Below are 17,511 nucleotides of genomic sequence, written 5' to 3' on the forward strand. Positions count from 1 at the left end.
GATCTAGGAAGACTAGGAAAGATCTTATAAAGGAGGTAATAGCTGAAATAAACTGTTGAAGATTTGTAGGCAGGTCGAAGTGTTATTCCAAGTAAAGAGAAGTCTATGAGCAAGGGACAAATCTTCAATGATTTAGTGCCTTCTGTTATCTACACATGGTTTTATTTAGCTGAGTGTGATATAATAATAAATATTTGGTCTTTTTCCCTTGTTCCTGGCAGGGAGCCCCTAAAGCCTTTGGAATTTACTCTCTAGTCTGTGCTAATCAGATGAGTGGCGTGGGTCTGGGTGTTTGGGGAGGAGAGGCTGTGTAGCTTCCACTTCAGGGTGGGTACTCTTTACCACTGTGGTTAGAGGGCTAGAACTTTCAACCCCAGTCCAGCATCCGGGGAGGGAAGAGGGGCTGCAGATTGAGCTCAGTCACCAATGGCCAATGATTTAATCAATTATACCTTGATGAAATCTCCAGTGCCGTGTGTGTGTGTGTGTGTGTGTGTGTATATGTATTTTTTTTTTTTCCCCTTGAGACAGAGTCTCACTCTGTTGCCCAGGCTGGCGTGTAGGAGTGAAGTGGCACAATCTTGGTTCACTGCAACCTCCGTCTCCCTGGTTCAAGCAGTTCTTCTGTCAGCCTCCTGAGTAGGCTGGACTACAGGTGCATGCCACCGCGCCTGGCTAATTTTTGTATTTTTAGTAGAGATGGGGTTTCACCATATTGGTCAGGCTGGTCTTGATCTCCTGACCTCAGGTGATCCACCCGCGAAAGGCTCCCAAAGTGCTGGGATTACAGGCATGAACCATTGTGCCCGACCCCTTATATCCTTTTAATAAGTGTTCAGTAAATAGTAGTTCTATGATAATGCTCAGCGTATATGGTTAACTTTTTCCCCTAATTCTTTTTTTTTTTGAGATAGAGTCTCGCTCTGTCGCCTAGGCTGGAGTGCCGTGGCGTGATCACGGCTCACTGCAAGCTCCGCCTCCCAGGTTCACACCATTCTCCTACCTCAGCCTCCCCAGTAGCTGGGACTACAGGTGCCCGCCACCACGTCCGGCTAATTTTTTGTATTTTTAGTAGAGATGGGGTTTCACCGTGTTAGCCAGGATGGTCTCAATCTCCTGACCTTGTGATCCGTCTGCCTCCGCCTCCGCCTCCCAAAGTGCTTGGATTACAGGCATGAGCCACCGCGCCTGGCCCTTTTTTTCTCTTAAAACTATAGAATTATATTATTAATACACTGTTAGTATACAGAAATTGTTTTCAAGGAATTGGTTTCAGGGTCCAGTGAGGACAAAGAAAGGACAAAAAGTAGAACAAAGGAGATTTGGTATAAAGAAGTATTGACTAGGAACAGATGATTGGCTGCTAGAGGGTAAAGAGAACTCTAAAGTAAGAAATGAATTTGGGAGAGGCCCTTCAGAAGCCCCAAGACTCTGAGAGATTGGGTTCTTGTTGGAGAGGTTGTGAATGGAGCCCACTGGATGGCAGAGCAGTTTATCGAAGTGCTGTAGCTTGGGACATTCCTGCCAGTAGCTCTTTTGAGGTGGTGGAGAGTATGTGCTTTATCGTATCTAGATGAATGGAGTTTCCAAGAGACCATAGGACATATTATATAAGTAATTAGCATGACCAAAAACTGTATTTGCTTTAAAGAATTGTGACAAATATAACTGCTAGGAATTATATAGTATTCCAGTTTCAGAGTTCTACTTAGAGCACGTTTATTTTGTTTTATTAGTATAAGGGAGTTTATTTTTGGATTATAAGCTAATTAGGCAAACAAGTACAGAAACTAGAGATGCATAAAGATTTAATTGGACAAGAGAGCTATAATAGGAATCTGATTATTAGCATCAACAGGTTAAATACATATTTTATTTAAACTGCAGACATAGTGATTCAAGGATATGATTTGATTCATAAAAGTTTTGTTTACCTACTTGTTTTCCAGAATATAGGCACTCTAATTTAAAAACAGACTGTGTTCCAAAAGATTTTGCAAGTTGGGTTTTTGGAACTGAAAATACATGTTCCCATAGAAACCATGTTTCCTGGTGGTGTGTTCTTATTTAGAAATGTAACTCTGTGTGAACTTAGCTTATAGTGCTGAGTAACAGTATTTTTTTGGGAGAAATACATTTAGAGTTTCTACTCATGATGTATTTATTTTATCTACTAATTAATAGGGATGGGGAATACTCTTTTACATTTTAATTAAAAAAAATTTTTTTAAGACAGAGATTTGCTCTTGTTGCGCAGGTTGGAGTACAGTGGTGCAATCTCAACTCACTGCAACCTCCGCCTTCTGGGTTCAAGCTATTCTCCTGCCTCAGCCTCCTGATTACAGGGATTACAGGCATGCGCCACCACGCCTGGCTAATTTTGTATTTTCACGCCTGGCTAATTTTGTATTTTTGGTAGAGATGGGGTTTCACCATGTTGGTCAGGATGGTCTCGAACTCCTGACCTCAGGTGATCTGCCTGCCTCGGCCTCGCAAAGTGTTGGGATTACAGGCGTGAGCCACTGCACCCTTTTTTTTTGAGATGGAGTCGCTGTTGCCCAGGCTGGAGTGCAGTGGTGTGATCTCGACTCACTGCAACCTCCACCTCCCGGGTTCAAGCGATTCTCCTGCCTCAGCCTCTTGAGTAGCTGGGACTACAGGCGCCTGCCACCATGCCTGGCTAATTTTTGTATTTTTAGTAGAGGCTGGGTTTCACCATATTGGCCAGGCTGGTCTCGAACTCCTGACCTTGTGATCCACCCATCTTGGCCTCCCAAAGTGCTGGGATTACAGGCGTGAGCCACTGCACCTGGCCCAGATGGGGAATACTCTTAAGGGTCATAAACATGATGCAGATATGGTTGAAAGGTTGGGTGACAGGTAGGAAAAAGGACTCTGTGGCAAGGGAGGATGGAAACCATCATTTATCTAGGACTAACTATATCCATTGTTCTTTGCTAGCTATTTCTCATAAAGTATCTCATTTCTTTTTTCTGGATTACATGAATGCTTAATGTTTTAGCTCTGGAATTCTATAAAAAGTAGGAAGAGACTTAAAATTTAGAATTCTTGGCATTTTTAAGCTTTAATGGAAAGGGTATACCTTCAGATTTATGTGCCCATAGAGGTATATGAGTAATTTATTTTAATGCTAAAGTGCTGTTAATCCAAAAAGATTGAGAAAAACTTCAATCTGTGACAGTAGGATATGCAGCATACCTGAACCATTTGTTACCCCCCAAAAACTTGAAAACCAGGATTAGTTGCCTGGTGAGTAATAAACAACTCTTCAAGAGAATGCAGGTTTTGGTCAGTAGGAGTTTTACTACTTGTCACAAATAAGGAGAATACTTGGAGTATTCTTTAGAGCATTGTTGCCTCTAGGGAAAGTGACAGGGAGGTTTTATGGGGTGATGGAGAGGGGAGAGGGTGTGACATCGCATGTAGAGGAGGGGTCCCAGTGGTGCAGATGCAGTGAGTCACTATGTCAGCAGGTAGGTCACGTGTTATGGTAATGAAGCTATAGTTCCCCCCAGGGTGCTGACTTTAGCATGATAATGAGGAAAGTTCACTTGGGTTCATCTGCATGTTGCCAGGGTCTGTCAGGAGCTGGCTCCAACTGACTAGGTGAGCTCATTCCTCACAGGGTTTGGGAAAAAACAGGTGGCAAGGTAGGAGGTTGTAAACAGGCCAGTTACTCAAGTTGATTAAATTCCTATAGTCCCGGGGGACCCTCCTTGTCTGCTTACACATTCATGGGACTGTCATATAGATTATTTGCAATAGGGAATTTCAGTAATATTATATTTTATACAAACCTTCAAGTGAGATTGACAGGACCAGAACTGGGAAATTCTAGATGGAATGTAGGAGTGTAGAAAGTTTGCTTAGTAAGTGGGCCTGACTTATGTCATTTAGAAGAATTCTTCAATTTAGAAGAATTAGAAAATGTGCTTATTAGTTGGCCTGATATATGTATGCTTCTCGTTCCTGTATGAGAGGAAAAAAAAAAAAAAGGCTTCTCTTTACCTTTCTAAGTTCTTTGGCTGGACTAGAAATTAAATTGACAAGAGGCAGATTAACAGGAGAAAACCCATTTTAATTACATAGGTACTTACAGGAGTCCCACAAAATAAGAGACTTGAAGAAGGGTCACATGATTGAAGCTTATGTAGCATCCAGAGCTACAAAAAGTGATAGGGGTTTGGGGCTTCTGGGAGGGGTGGCAACACAAGTTATGAGAGGGTGGTGGAGGAAATGTGTGGTGAATAAAGGGTGTCTTGTGTGGATAAAAAGTCACTCAAGTAATAAAAGTTGTTGCAACCCTCTTGCTGATACAGATACTTTTTCTAATGTAGATTTCCTTTAAAAATGGATTTTTTTCACAAAAGGACAGTTTTTCAAGGTTACTCTTGTGTCCGCAGTTTCTCAAAATAACTACCTCAAAATATGCCAAAGAAGTATATTTTTGGGTGGCATATTCTAGTCGCCTGCAGTCTTATTTGGAGATGGTGTGTCCTGAGCCCCAGCATTCCCATCTCCAATAATTAGTTAGTGCCTCTTTTCTGTGGATAAGCTTGTCTTGTGATATGGCTTGTTCCAGCTCACATCTGCAGGCTCTGCTGTATTCATTTATTCAGTCAATGTTGATTGCTTGCCATGTGCCAGGCATTATATGTATGTACCAGGAGTACAGTGATGAACGAATTATGGTCTCATTGATAACTTTGAAATGATTAACATTTGGTGCCTAGCAGTGCTTTAGTGCACGTGCTTCTGAAGTTTAAGAGTTCTTGTCGTCTTTGGATTTACCTTGTGATTAACCATAGTGTATTATTATAATTTGTGGTGAGTCTCATAGAAGGCACCTACATGTGCAGAGACCTTTGCATTATGAAGGAGAATGGTGTTTTGTAGACCCTGAATGAAAGAGAGGGAAGAGGAATGCCAGGGGGAAAGCAAAGCAAGATAATGCTGGGGACAGAGGTAGGGACTCTAGCATGCAGAGGTCCTTTAAGCTGTGAGGACTATACTATAGGAAAATTCCTCAGACAAGTCATAGAATATTACAGTTGAGGGAAATGAAAGATCCGCTTACAGATTAACAAGAAAAACATGACTCAGGAGATTTTTTCTTCTTCTTTGCTTTCTAGCTATTTAGAGACTGGTTTGGACTTACAAACATGAAGGATGTGTTATGTACTTGAAATTCTTGGACAGTGAGTATTAGAGGTTTCTTATGGTAAGAGAACATGAGCTAGAGCAGTGTAGTGTTAGCAGGTAGATGCAGAGGTTTTTGCAAAATCAGATGTGTGTGTGATTACTCACTTTAAAGACAGTATAATGAATTAATCCTGTCATTGACAGGTAACTTTGAAATGCCTACATTTGGTGCTTAGCAGTGCGTGTGATTCTGAAGTTTAAGAATGTCTTTGGAGTTTCTATCAGTTTTTTTTTTTTCCTCTGTTCTTAGAAAATTTGGAAGGTTTTTTTAGAGGTCATTCTAAGAGTTGCTCCCCTCGCCTTACACCTATCCCCAAGGATGGAAACCTTTGACTTTCTTTTCCTGAACCAAGTTTCATTTATATTTGGAAATTTAGCTGAAGGAGCCAAGGACTGACTTAATGAGTCACCCACTGCTTAACACAAACTGTTTTTCTCCTTTGTTGTCAGTGGTGCTTTAGTTTTCTTTTACCATTTTATAAGTATTTTACATCAACATAATGGTGGATTTTTGCACTGAGTTTTCATTTTTTATTGAATCTTTAATCTCCAATGTTAGATATCCTAGAGTTGAGAAAATATGGCAAGGACATGGAATTTGAACGACCAAGTTTCAACCCTGTCTCTGCACTTACTAATGTCTTGAAGTCTGTGTTAGCTATGAAATGAGAGTAACTTTCTAGAGGGTGTGTGTGTATGTCTGTATTAAATGAGAGTATGTATTGGAAACATTGGAAACAGTCTGGTATAGGGAAGTTTAAACTTTCACTCTGAAAATTCGATTAATTGAGTGCTGAAATAAACTGACAGTAAACAGATTAGCAAGAGAAAGTGCATACAAATTTATTGACATGCAAGCATGGGTGGGAGCTACAAAAAAAATATGAGGCTCTAAAAAGGGCCAGATGATTGAAGCCTGAATCCCCTCTTCATAAAGGGAGAAGTGGAGGATGCAGGCAATTTTAGAGGAAGAGTAAATGATTTCAAGGGGAGATGAGTGTGCCTGAAGAGCAGACAATGACCTGAAACAAAATTCTTCTGGGCTCTGGGAGAGATGGTGGCAATTTTTTGGGAAGATGAGGGGCAGAACTGTACTGCAAACAAAAGTTGTCTTTGTTATATAGATAAAGTCTCTGAGGTAAGAAATAGCCCTTAGAAGAATAGTCAAAAGAATAGGTGAAAAGTCTGTCTGGGTATGGTATGCCCAGGGGCATGGCAATTTTTAGTTTTCTTTCCTGCTATAGGAGTTAATCTTCTCTGGTTTATATAGATTCCAGGGAATTATCCAAGACAATTTCGTTCCTTCTGGATGAACGTCCCTCAGTCAGATAAGGGAACTTCAGAGAAAACCGCTCCCTGTGCTTTGGAAGGGAAAACGGGGAGGCAGGAGAATGTTGGAGAGAGACCTTGCTTCTGAGTCCTTTCAATTGCTTTTGTTCAGAGCACTCAGCAAGCCAGAATGCCATACTTTGGGGCATTGTTTTCGTAACCTCAACATTGATATACAGCAAGAGTATGATAAATTCATATTTTCTTTCCTTGTCTTGGGCCAGTGATCCCTTTTTTTGCATCCTCAAAAAGTTATACTGATGTTAAATATGCCCTCTTTACTGAAACAGATTTTAAAAATACCCAGCATTAAGTGGGGTCACCTGAGAAGGGAAAGAATTTCTATGAAACTCTCAGATTTTTAATTTATATTGAAATTACCAATATTTCCTTATACCTGAAGTACATAGTACTGTATTTTGCACATAGTAGACACTTAAGTATGTTATTGTGCAGTAAAAATAACAGGAAGGAATCTGAAGACTTGTAGGTAATCTTGACTTATTTGCTTATTAATTTTTGTGGTGTTTGCAAGTAACTGAATCTCTTTGGACATTGCATCTTGCCCTTTTGGTTTAGCAGTGGGAAGAGGTTGAACCCACCTCCCTATACTTAACTAGAGAAAAAAAATCCATACAAGGAGCATCTCAGAGCCCAGAAGAAGAGCTCTAGATATGGAAGTGGATTGGATGGGAACCACCTTGGATTTGGAATTGCTGGTCAAGGAGAGGACCATATTTAGGACATTTCCAGTTGAGGATCAGGGCGTATCACAGATCAGAAGTTTCATAAATGGGAAGGTACAAACCTTGAAAAACAGACTAGGGTCTTAATCACAACAGAAATGGCAACAAAACCCCCACGTAATTGCAGGAAATGAAGGTTCAGGGTTTCAAATACAGGAAAAACACAACTGGAAGGTGCCAGTAACAAAGGGAAAAAAACTTTGCAAATGAGGTGGCTTCTCTAACTTAAACTTAGGATTTTTCTCATTGCTCACCTCTTCCCATTTCTCTCTACCTAGGTTTAGCTAAGAAAATTCTTTCACTTTTTTTTTTTCTTTTCCACCTGGCCTTCTCCCCGATCACCAGTTCTTTTCATTGTTTCATTTTCAGTCAAGATTTATGAAAACATGAACCATACTAGAGATACACCTGATTTTTTTCTAGGATATTTGTTTGAATTTATAGTAAAAGATAAAACAGCAAAATAACAGTTTCAAAGACCTTGCTCTTCTCCATAATATACTCAGTATTCTTATTGCACTTTATCAAACCACCATAACAAACCACCTCAAAACCCAGTGGCATACCAAAATATTGTCACTCACACTCACAGATTTGCTGGTTGGCTGGGTTGACTTTTTTCACATGTGCCTCATTCTTCTTAGGCAAGTGGGCTACCAAGTCATGTTCTTCTTAAGTAGGTTGCAGAAGTTCAACTGGGCTAGCCCAGCGATGCAGGTAGTTTCATGTCTGCTTGCATGCTGGCTGCTAACATGCCATTGGTCAAATCCCATCATCCATGACAAAAGGAAATACATCATGTGTGAGGAAGTAAAAGTGGCAAAGAGTATGAATACAGGGATGGGAGAATTGGGAGGCTAGCATAGGCAGTGTCATCTTTTCTGGGATTTATATTCGTGTTTGTATTTTACTTTGTGGTTATTAATTTGTGTATATACTATTTTGTATTCTGCTTTAGCGTAATATGATTTTGTAAGGAAAACTTCTGTATAGATTATATATTTTTCACTTAAATAGTTGTATGTGTAACTGAGACTCTGCTTCTGAGTTGATCTGCATCAAAATCATTTGAAGTGCTTATTAAAATGCAGATCCCTAGACCTTAACCCAGACCCTCTGGAATCAATCTCTGGGGATGAGGCCTGGACATCTTCATTATTAACAAACTCATGGAGTCATCCTTCTGTACATTAAAGTTTGAGAACTACTTTCTTAATGGAAGGACATGCATTTGTATTAGTCTGTTCTCACGCTGCTATAAGGACATACCTGAGACTGAGTGATATGGTTAGGCTTTGTGTCCCCAACCAAATCTCATCTTGAATTGTAGTTCCCATAATCCCCATGTGTCATGGGAGGGACCAGGTGGAAATAATTGAATCATGGGGGCAGTTTCCCCCATCCTGTTCTCATGATAGTGAATAAGTGTCACAAGATCTGATGATTTTATAAAGAGCAGTTCCCCTGAAGATGCTCTCTTGCCTGCCACCATGTAAGATGTGCCTTTGCCCCTCCTTCACCTTCAGCCGTGATTGTGAGGCCTTCCCAGCCATGTGGAACCATGATTCTGTTAAATCTCTTTCCTTTATAAATTACCCAGTGTATTAGTCTGTTCTCATGCTGCTAATAAAGACATACCTGAGACTGGGTAATTTATAAAGAAAAAGATGTTTAATAGACTCACAGTTCCACATTGTCAGAGGCCTGACAATCATGGCAGAAGGGAAAGGAGAAGCAACAGTGCATCTTACATGGTGGCAGGCAAGAGAGCATGTGCAGGGGAACTTTCCTTTACAAAACCATCAGATCTCATAACACTTACTCACTATCACAAGAAGAGCATGGGAAAAACCCGCCCCCATGATTCAATTACCTTCTACCAGGTCCCTCCCATGACACATGAGGATTATGGGAGCTACAACTCAATGTGAAATTTGGGTGGGGACACAGCCATTTTTTAATTTTTATAATTAATGGCCATCAACACTTGTACAAATGACTGATTTCCTTGGGTACTAAGTAATTTTTCTCTGAGCCATGATTGAATAATTTTCACTTGAGGAAAATAATACTTTATATATGAAATCAGATTTGGAGTGCTGGTAGCAGTGACATTACAGACTTATAAAAATTATAAAGGATTTTATATTAACTAAATGAAGACATTGAATTGAATAAAGATAATTTCTGTAAAACTTTTATGCCTTTAATTCATAATGTTGGGTATTGCATGGCTTAGTCATGATTCCATTGCTATTTATTGGTAATTTTCTAAATGAAAGTAGTATAAACCAAAAAGTATCTTAAGTCTCAATCAATTTAGAAAGTTTATTTTGCCAGGGTTAAGTACGTGCCTGTGACGCAGCCTCAGGATGTCCTGACAACATGTGTCTAAGGTGGTTGGGGTACAGCTTGCTTTTATACATTTTAAGGAGACATAATATATCAGTCAATTCATGTAAGATTCACATTGGTTCAATCTGGAAGGGAGGGACAACTCAAGGTCTGGTCACAGGGTGGCTTCCAGGTCATCGGTAGATTTGAATATATTCTGATTGGCAATTGGTTGAGTTATTATCAATAGAAAGGAATGTCTGGGTTAAGATAAGGGGTTGTGGAGACCTAGGTTTTATCATGCAAATGAAGCCTCCAAGTTGCAGGCTTTAGAGAGAGTAGACTGATAATGTTTCTTACCAGACTTAAGGTCTGTGTTTATGTTAATGCTGGAGAGGTATACTGAGGCATGTCTACCCCCCACTTCCAGTCATGGCCTGAACCAGTCTTTCAGGTTAGAGTGCCTTGAAGCTTCAGATTTTATTTTTGGTTTACGGTATAAAAACTGATAGGTTTAAAGATAATTTTATTTTTCTCAATTCGGCTCTGTAAATTTGGCAGTTCTTTTATTCATCCATTTTGATACTTCCTGGCATTTTATATGACTTTGTTTGTGTACTTTATTATGTATTTTATTTTTAGGCAGCTTGGTTATCTCAGCTCTGTAAAAAACATTTTTATGGAAGTGAAATTCTTTGGTGGCATGGCAGACACTGCCAATGCCTATCCAATGAACATTCTTTTCTTTTTGACAGCAGAACCCTGATTTCATTTTCACAGCAGCCTTTGCCCACCCCAAAAATTCATTTCCCAATCTCCTTTGCAGCTGTGAGTGGCCATGCAACTGTGTTGTGCTTTGTGAGGCTTTTATAAGTGGAAGTTTGTAGGTGGGGCTTGTTAAGTCTCATTCATTTGGGAGACACCTTTTGTCCTTTGCCCTTCTCTTTATCCTAGAACTTGGACAGGATGATGGAGGAGGAGACCATGCAGTGACAAACATTCTGATGCATGTTCCACATAAAGACTTGATGTTGGGTGTCCCTACTAGGTCTGGACTGCCCATTGTGTCTTCTAAGTTAGAAAAGAAAGACACTCCAGAGTATTGAAGCTGCTGTTTAGGTGGGAATCTGTTACATGTAGCTGAATATAGTTTCTATCTAATACATATGATTTCTGTAAAAGATATTTGGGCTGCAATATCTCTTAAACCTTTCATGTAATTTGTTTAGGACTTTTTAGACTTCTGAAAATACATATTTTATACATAAATTGTCAAGCATGTTTTGAAATGCACATTTTACAATTTGATGTCAACAAAGCTGAATGCAGAACATTTTAAAACTTTTTATTTTGAAATTTCAAATTTAAAGTTGCAAGACTTAGTACACAGAACTTCCATAACTTTTTTTCTCCCCAAACCATTTGATAGTAAGTTGCAGGCATCATGCCCCTTTACCACTTAAATTCTTCAGGATATATTTCCTAATAAAAAAGATACTCTCTTACTATACTGGAGTTATCAAATTCAAGAATTTAATATTAATGAAATGTCATTACTAAGCTGTGCATATTTATATTTCTCCGGTTGTCTCAACAATATCCTGCTTAACATTTGGTATGGGATGCAGTCAGCTCCCCCTTTGGCTCACATGCTTCTTTAGTCTCCTTTAGGGTGGAGACTTCACCTGCTTTTCATGGCATAGACATTTTTGAAGATGATAGAATAATTATTTTTCACAGTGTCCTTCAGTTTGGGTTTGTGTGATGCTTCCTCAAGATTAGATTTCGGTTGTACATTTTCGGCAGGGCTATCTCACAGATTATAGAGTGTCAGGAGGCACGCACTGCCATTTTATCCTATTATTGGTAATACTAACTTTGATCTCTTGGTTAAGGCAGTGACTGTCAGGGTTTACACTGTTGTTACAGTAGGAAGCTAGTCAGACATGAGCAGGGCAGAAGGGGGCCTCCCCCCCAGGAATGTCAGGCAACCATTAGGCGGTGGTCAGGCTGTTATTAACCGTCTCTCTGAAATAATAATTGGTCGCAGCCGGTGCCAGGGAAAGGCAGTCTCCCAATAGATAGAAACACCTGAAACTGGTGATTAGCAACTTCCTGATAAGATTCCAGGATTTGAGTGAATGGGCTCAAGCATATATGCACTAAGAGGCAAAACGGTGGAGTTTAACTGACATATGACCTTTGTTTAGGAACACCCAACTGGTAAGGGAAAAACGCCTTAAGTGAGCACATGCACAATTTCAGTAAACACACTGTGCGTGCAGCCCCTCCCCAGTGCTGGCAGGCCACTGCACCTGTGGACAGCCATCCTGTAGGAAGAATCAGGGGAGAAGAAATGCAAACCCTGGAAGCATGCCAGTGTATAAAACCCCAAGTCAAAGGTCAGCTGTTCACTTGATCTTTCAAGTTGCCCGCTTGGCCCCCTTCCAAGTGTACTTTACTTCCTTTCATTCCTGCTCTAAAGCTTTTTAATAAACTTTCACTCCTGCTCTAAAAACTTGCCTTGATGTCTCTCTCTGCCTTATGTGCCTTGGTCATATTCTTTCTTCTGAGGAAGCAGGAAGTGAGCTTGCTGTAGACCTGTACGGGTTCGCCACTGTTAACACAATAAAGTTATTCTTTCTCCCTTTATAATTTGTGGAAGAGAATTTAAAATGATGTAAATATTCTGTTCCTGATCAAACTTTCATTCAGTAGTTTTATCATCCATTGAAGATTCCTGACTGAATTATTGCTGAGATAAATGTGAAACATCTTTTTAAAAAAGATTTCAATAGATCCTATTCTATTGACTAGGTTTGCTTTTCCTATCATATCCATTGTGATTTTTTATTTCATGGTACTGTTCTATAGTGTTGGGAACTTCAAGAAATACAGAGATGTAAGGAGGAAGTTGGTTTTTATTTAAGGGCCATCAGGGGAGAGTTTGATAGTGAAATCCTATCTCTCTACCTCTTTTCCCCTCCAGTACAATGCAATCAATTTTATAGGCCAATAGCATATAAAGAACTGAAGCAAATGGGGGCAAATGATCTATTCAATTTAGAATCTTTTATGACAGATTGGACAGTGAAATGATCTTCTTTTTAAAGTAGATCTGAAGATCTCCGTGGTATAATTACCCACCGAGTTATGTCTTGCCGAAAGCATGTCTTTTCCAAAGGTGTTTCTCTCCTTGTGCTTACCATCATGGATAAGGCCCCTTTTCTTGTTAGGTGGCATAAATGAGGGGATGAAGAAAAGGACAGAAACTGCTAATTCAGTAAGACTTATTGGGGAGTAATGTAGAGAAGTTACCTTTTCGAAACATGAGAATGAAATAAGGGTTCTCCACAGCATGATTCATTCTTTCTAAAAAAATGAAGTTGTTTGGCCTTTCTCAAGTTCTTTTTCCTTTTTTACTCTAGTTTACTTTATTCTGTTTTTTGTTTGTTTTGGAAAACCGAAGGTGATTTGTTTTCTTTTCCTAGTATATTTTCAGAGTTGAGAATATAATGATTTTGGGTTTTTCCTCCCTCTAGCACCAGCAGACGTTTTTGAATCAACTGAGAGAAATTACGGGGATTAATGACACCCAGATACTACAGCAAGCCTTGAAGGTATGGCCTCTGTTTTATGATATACAGTTTGTGGTATATGCTCATCTCTAGTGCGTATTATATTTGATAGTTGATTTTTTTTTTTGGTTATACCATGTGGTAGTTTTAGAGATACAGGAATGGACTTTGTAAAGTAAAATCCTCAGTTAACACACTGCAGTTTTGAGGATGTTAGCTTTCAGCAGTCTGATGTCCATGATACCTTAGAGTGACAGATAATCTCTTTCTATATGTGAAATGCTTTTTGTGCAAGATAGTGGGATGCGAATCCTAATTCTAATGGATGGTTTTACTTACAAGCTGTGATTTTAGAGTTTAAATGAGGGTTCAAGGTGGGGTGTATTAGAGGATGAGGTGTAAGAGAAGGGAAAAGTAGAAAATTAATAGAAGGCTGAAAACTTACACTTTTCTTCTCCTGAGAAGCAGAGATATAAATTTGCACCCATTCAGCTAATTACACCCTAAGTTAAACATTCGATTTCAAACTCTTCAGTATGGGCAACAACTAAAATGTATCATTTTGGTCATATCTTAGTTGGACCTTCATTTTCACATCGACATCCAAATGAGTCATATCATATGGATACTCACATTGAAAAAGAGTGAATGAAAGCTATTTAAGAACCAGAACTGTACAGTATTTTAAGCTTATTTGCATATTACTACTATAGGCTGAAAACAATATAGCATTTTTGCCACTGCAGTCATATACACAGCTCCAATCCTTTGGAACTTGATTTCAAGCCTAGAGTTCTTTATTTGTTTTTAGAAATAATCTATTAGATGATTATAATAAAAGTCATTATAACAATAAGTAGTGCTGATTAAACATTTAGTACTACCAGGCAGTATTTTAAGTACTGTATGTGGGCTAGCTCATCCTAATAATAATTAACTCTATGAGATAAGTATTAGTTTCATCCCCTTTATGAAAAGATGAGCAACAGAGAGGTTAAAGTAACTTGCCCAGGATCACACAGCCTGTATGTGGAGAAGCTTGGAATAGAAACCAAGGCAGCCTGATCCCAGGTGCCACACTTAATTTATGCTTCTTTTACTAGAAGCTTTGCTTCACCTTATTCCCCCATCAGGAAAATCATGAAATAGTAGTGTTTAGAGCATTAATGCGGGGTGTATGAAGCCACTGTAAGTATTGGAGAGGAAGCAGAAGTGCTATACCTCAATTTTTATGATTATGACGTTTAGATAATTGCTAGTCCCTTTTTATTCTGATAAATATCATTACTAAATTCCATGTTTGTTTTCAGAAACTGCCTTTTTCATTATGTATTACTGAGTGTGAGACCATAGCCTATCACCTTGCCAGGGTAAATTTGGGGAATTTGCTTTTTTTTTTTTTTTTTTTTAACTTAGAAAATATATAGCTCGAATGAAGTCTTATCCACATTTCCTTTGATATAGGTTGTGTGAGCATAGGTATTTTTAATTTTCCAAAATTTTTGTTTCAGTTACCAGTAGCTAGGGGAAAACAGTATATTTAAACCTTAATTGTTGCCCATTATAAATACTGACGAGAAGTCTACTTTTGGGCACTGTAATGTCATTGATTAATTTCAGTACTTTTAATTTGAGAACATATTTTTAGCTCTAAAAAGTAAATGAACTTCAATTTGTGTAAATTCCTGCTGTGTTGTTTTAAATTATTATATGAGGTAATATATGAAAAACAGCACATTTCTTGGCATATAGTAAGTGCTCAATAAATGTTAGCCATCATTATTGTGCTTTATTTTATTGTTAGATTACTTATTTAACAATAGTGTATCTTACATTTTGGATGAGTCACTTAGGAATCGTCTAATGATCATGACAGATAGCATTTTTGAAAGTGGTGGTGCTTTTGAAACTGCATCCTTACTCCTTTTGTCACTGACTGCTAGAATTGGAATTGGGGTAGGTCTTGGGGACTTTATTCTGCCAGCTGCTCGGTCCTTAAATTTTGGAATCATCCTGATCCTACTTCTGTCATGTCCCACATTTAATAAGATAGCAATAATATTGGATGCTGTCTTCTGCCCTTTCTCTCCTGTAGTCTATTCTTAATACATGGAGTAAACTTTTTAAAATGTAAGTCATACTATGTCATTCCTTTCCAAAACACTCCAGTGGCTTCTTATTACACCCATGTGCATGTCTAAGTTCTTAGGGAACCTACAGAGCCTTTCATGTTTTGGTTTTCTGTTACAAAGATAGCTTCGTTGTGAATATCTGGGTTTCCTATGTTGTTTTGGTTAACTGTTTTAGAGCTAACGTTTTACTTGTTGTCAGTTGTGCAGAGAATATAAAGATGTAACTGGGCAAGTCTCTTCTCATTTTGCTGTTTTAAAAATTCTTATTCTGTCATCTGCTTTCTTCTAAATAAACTTTAGAATAATTTTATTCAGCTATACTTTTGATGAGAACTATGCAAAATGTATGTATTTAATTTGAGCAGGATTGTCATCTTGACAGTATTGAGTATTTCTGTCTAAAGTTCTATGTGTCTTTCCATAATTCCATATTATCGAGCCCTTCAGTACATTTTGCCATTTTCTTCCCATGAGTCCTTGACATTTTGCTTAAGTTTGCCCCAAGTATGTATCCAGCACCCAGATTAAAAGGAATATCTTTTATTGTCCTTGTTCATAGAAGTACTAATTTTAATACCCATTTTGCACTCTTTCGTATGGCAAGTTCCAGAAGACCTTTTTTAGTTTATTTGTTCAAAAGTATAAGTTTGTGATTCACTTTTATTAAGCAGATAGGAAAGTAATGAAGACTAAGAAATTAGAGATGGATTTTTACATTGTATCAGTAGTTTTAATTAGTAAGAAAGGTATTACTATTGCTATAGTATACTTTATGTATGATGCATTTACACTATAAAATTAGAATCACATATAGATTAATTGCAAATTTAAAGCAATTTTGTTCTAGAGTGTTAGTTATGGAGAATATTGTATAACTTTTTTTGATGGATAAAATTATTTCAAAACACTTGATACTGCTTTCTTGATATTTGAAGGATAGTAATGGAAACTTGGAATTAGCAGTGGCTTTCCTTACTGCGAAGAATGCTAAGACCCCTCAGCAGGAGGAGACAACTTACTACCAAACAGCACTTCCTGGCAATGATAGATACATCAGTGTGGGAAGCCAAGCAGATACAAGTAAGTTTTCTTTCTTTTCTTATTATTTTAATAGAAACATACTGAAAAACTTTTCTTGGTGTAATATATTAATGTTGCTTAAGGAGAGGTAAAGAACCAAAAAAGAACTCTATTAACCTTGGTTCTTTTTAGTGTAGTTGAAAGGAACATACATTATCTTTTTCAGATTTTAAGGAAAAGATTTTATGTAAGTTATATAGTTTTTCACAGAGCATTTCATATAGAATTTATTGTTTTGAAATATGGAATAGCTGCAGATATATTCATAAAAGGAAGAACTAGAATTTTTAATGGGCACAGTTATTTTGCAGATTTTAAGTGCTGGTAGAGGCTTTGGTATTTCTTTTGAGGTTAAAGTATTATTTCTAATTACTGATAGGTTTACTATTTAATAAAATTTCCCTTCCCTTTCCCCCTGCTTCCAAATAAAGCTTTGACAAAGAAGTTTATTATTGTGTAATGAAATTGCCTTTCATCCAAAAGAAAAAAAGAAAAGAAAACTTGGAAAAAGTGTTTTGGAGATACAAATACGTACATGTGGAAGATTCTATGTGGGACTTAAGTTTTTCTTCATAATATGAATACTTTATACTTACGTAGCACACAGTTTTTCAAACTATGTTCAGTTACCTTCATATCTCATTATAGTTTAATAATTGTACTACATAAAAATAGTTACTTTTATGCCTTATGGATTTGCAAAGTTTGATTATTAACATATATTTGGAGAGAATTTCTTATTTTGTTTATAGACATTCTCAAAGTTAGGAAGCAACCAGAAAAGAGTTCGTTTACATAGATGTTTATTAATGTTTATTGATAAAATATTTTAATTTTTAGTTTTCAGGATAATCTTAGTATTTTTGCTACATAGATGATCTTGTGTCAGAGAAAACTAGAATACTCCTGTCTCACTTAGTTAATAGGTGATGGGAGAATGTTTGTAGCATATATAAGGTAGACCTGTTTACTTAACGTCTAAGTTCAAGGCAAGCTGTGACTGGGCCCCCATCCACATTTCTAGCCTCATTTTCCACTGTTTTCCTCCTGTCATTCAACATTGTGATAATACAGAATGGCTTGAAGTTC

The 17,511-nt window shown here is 37.9% G+C and overlaps 1 protein-coding gene across 4 annotated transcripts in view; it reads left to right on the forward strand.

Annotated features, from left to right (window-relative positions):
- USP25 (ubiquitin specific peptidase 25) overlaps positions 1-17,511 on the forward strand; it is a 147,543-nt gene that overhangs the window by 19,376 nt on the left and 110,656 nt on the right. For all 4 annotated transcript variants that reach the window (XM_034948000.3, XM_034948001.3, XM_034948002.3 and 1 more), the window contains exons 2-3: positions 13,175-13,252; positions 16,278-16,422. In XM_034948000.3, coding sequence (XP_034803891.3) covers positions 13,175-13,252; positions 16,278-16,422 — 223 coding nt within the window. The remainder of the gene's footprint in view (positions 1-13,174; positions 13,253-16,277; positions 16,423-17,511) is intronic.

This window comes from Pan paniscus, chromosome 22, assembly GCF_029289425.2.
Source record: "Pan paniscus chromosome 22, NHGRI_mPanPan1-v2.0_pri, whole genome shotgun sequence".
Classification (NCBI taxonomy): Eukaryota; Metazoa; Chordata; class Mammalia; order Primates; family Hominidae; genus Pan; species Pan paniscus.